General features: G+C 38.8%; 1 protein-coding gene across 1 annotated transcript; it reads right to left on the bottom strand.

The window, feature by feature from the left end:
- Window positions 1-822: 822 nt before the first annotated feature.
- LOC121940904 (dimethylaniline monooxygenase [N-oxide-forming] 2-like) lies at window positions 823-2,780 on the bottom strand (the record flags this gene model as incomplete). Its single annotated transcript, XM_042483580.1, has 4 exons — window positions 823-1,317; window positions 1,428-1,627; window positions 2,342-2,484; window positions 2,615-2,780. Coding segments are annotated over 4 exons (747 nt in total), but the record flags the coding sequence as incomplete, so codon positions are not given.
- Window positions 2,781-2,859: the final 79 nt, after the last annotated feature.

Below are 2,859 nucleotides of genomic sequence, written 5' to 3'. Positions count from 1 at the left end.
GCTCCATTCTTTTTATAGGTTGGCCTCTGGGGTATCAGACTTTTTGTGTCATCATCACATGTCTATTCAATAAGTATTTATCATACAAGTACATGCAATTTTGTTTAACTTTACAAAATCGTATTTGTTTTACAATTTATATAATTTTGTCTGATGCTGCATTGAATTGTTGAAGTATCTTTAAAAATGCAATTTAATAAAATTATCAAAGGCCCAGTGTGTAGGATTTAGGGGCATCTATTGGTAGGAATGGCTTATAACAGAGAACTATGTTTTCTTTAGTGTAAAATTTTGTTACCTTAGAATGAGCTGTTTAAATTTACATGAGGATGTCCTTTTTTATCAAGAATGCCATGTTGCACCATTATATTTCTATAGTTGCCCAGAATGGAAAAACCAAACATTGGCTGTAGATAAAGTCATTCGTGTCTTCACATTGACCACTGTATTAAGCAGCTCCTTCACGAGGAGATCTTCAGAAAAACATAGCTTTTTAGAATTCGAAACTGCTTTATTAAGTGTTTTTACTATTTTAAATCACTGGGAATATCTGTTTTGAAGAGGAGGAGACCAATGCAGATACTTTATCTCCCATTAAAAACCTCCTGAATGTTTGGATCTTAAGTTTTTGGATAAAAAAAGTTAAATAGAAATAAATTTAAAAAAAATAGCAAGTGCTGGACTAACAGCCTGTCTCTGACATGCCAAACAGCTTTGGAAAAACAGAGATTTTTAACATTAAACTGATTTATTCAGTGTTTTTTTTACCAGCTTTAAATCACATGGTCTATTTGTTCTGGAGAAGAGACCCCTGCAGATAATTTTGTACCCAGTAAAACCCTCCTGAACTATAAAGACTTTTGAAAGTCTAACTGGGACAAGTTTAAACTGGTTGCAATTTCCAAATCTCACCACTAGCTGCCACTAAATCCCCCTAATCATACAAACTTAAGCTTTAAATTAGTTAAATGAAAAACCTGAGTTTTTAAATGTGCAATGTGAAGTTTCAATCGACCATCTTTACAAAATAATAAAAAAATCAGCTCTTGCTATTAAAAAAAACCAAACAAACGAGATACCTACTTGTACAATGTAAGCTCTCCTTTAGGCCCCTCAGTTAGACCTGGAGGCAGGAATGAGAAGGTACAATTATAACCTGTACAGAAGACCACAGTGTCAATGTCCTCCTCCACGGTGCCATCTTCAAATACAACTCCAGAGTCCTTGAATTCTTTCAGATTGGGTTTCATTACTAGTGCTCCCTGAAGGATTCGACCAGGAAGGTCATCATTAATCAAGGGCCTTTTCTCCCACAGTCTGGGAAAGACAGGAAAAGATATGAGTCACCCAAACATGATATTATGTTACATTTAAAATTACAACACCATCCTCGCACTGAGATCACACAGCAGATCAGTAAGTGTCACCTGTGTCTGGGCTTCAGGCCATAAAGTCTGTGGTCATATTTGTAGTTCAGCTCTCTCTCTGCTGCCCAGTTGACCAGATTTTTGGGAAGAAGCCATATGAGGAGGCTGGTGAGCCTGGTGATATGGGTCATGTCCAGGGGAAGACCATTTCTGGACATTCTGCCAATAACCCAGGAGCCGTGGCGTGTGCTGAGAAATGTCTGTCAGAGAGTAAAAAGTTTGTGAATACACGTATTCTGTTGGTGGAAAAACTGGCAGTGCAATGCAAGAGCAGTGCAGTACACAGTGGGCAGTTTTCCATTAAAGATTTATGCAAAACCTAAATTATATTTTTGAAATGTCGATAAAACACAATTGTGAGATGAGCGTTTCCATTGAGTGATGTCATGTGACTTCTCCTCTCGTGATAACATCCAAGAAGCATGACGATGGATGTTCGAATTATTAGCAGGTTTATTTCTGTTGCAGCCACCTCACTAGCCGTCATTATGTACAGTTAAAGGTGACAGAGGCATGCGAACAAAAATGAAAAGGCAAGCCCCTCATGCATGGGAGTGGCCACATGAGGGATTTCTGGGAGGTGAAAGTCCATGATTTCACAAAGAGATTGTGGTTTCAAAACTTCCGAATAGTTTGCTCAACTTTTGAAGTTATGTGATGCAATAACATCTCTTGTAGCACCTGCTGCAACATGCCAGACAGAGCCAGTTGACAAGCACATTGCCAGAGCATCATGTGACCTTCAGAAGCAAAAAAAGGTGTTTCCATTGATCACCTGAAATGCAACCTCATGCAAGTGTAAATGTTTTTTTTTTCAAAATAGACATGTTTGACCTATTGTTGTCATCTGTCTCAGGTCCCCTTGTTTTTGGCCAAACAACAATGAAGCTTTTTCTAATCCTCCTCTGTCTCACCTTCTCTGCAGATCGGCTAATCTCAACTGCAATATCGCCTCCAGAATTGCCAATGCCAACCACCACCACTCTCTGCCCTCTGCAGGCATCTGCATCTTTATATTCCCAGCTGTGAAAACACCTGCCAGAAAATGTCTCATATCCTGGAGAAACACAGATGGTGCAACAGATCAAAGGAAAATAATAATATTTCTTGCAGGAATGTGAAGATGTAAAGTAAATCAATCAACTTTACTCCATCAAAGCCTATAAAATGTCCATTAATTTACTGACCTGTAAAATCTGACAGTGGTAAGGCTGGATGGGTGTAGTGGCCTGTGCACACCAGAACTGCATCAAAGATGTGTCTCTCCTCCTCTCCATCCCTGTTCATGGTCACTACGTCCCACTGACCAGACAGAGAGAAATCCGGCCTTTGTTTGACGCTCCTTACTTTGGTCTGAAACAAGCATGTCCACATTCACACAAACATGAATTAATAAAGTTAACTTTGTTGTATGAATTTGTGAAAAGACAGT

Source organism: Plectropomus leopardus, unplaced genomic scaffold (assembly GCF_008729295.1).
Source record: "Plectropomus leopardus isolate mb unplaced genomic scaffold, YSFRI_Pleo_2.0 unplaced_scaffold9802, whole genome shotgun sequence".
NCBI lineage: Eukaryota > Metazoa > Chordata > Actinopteri > Perciformes > Serranidae > Plectropomus > Plectropomus leopardus.
This window is presented reverse-complemented; position numbering and strand designations above follow the sequence as displayed.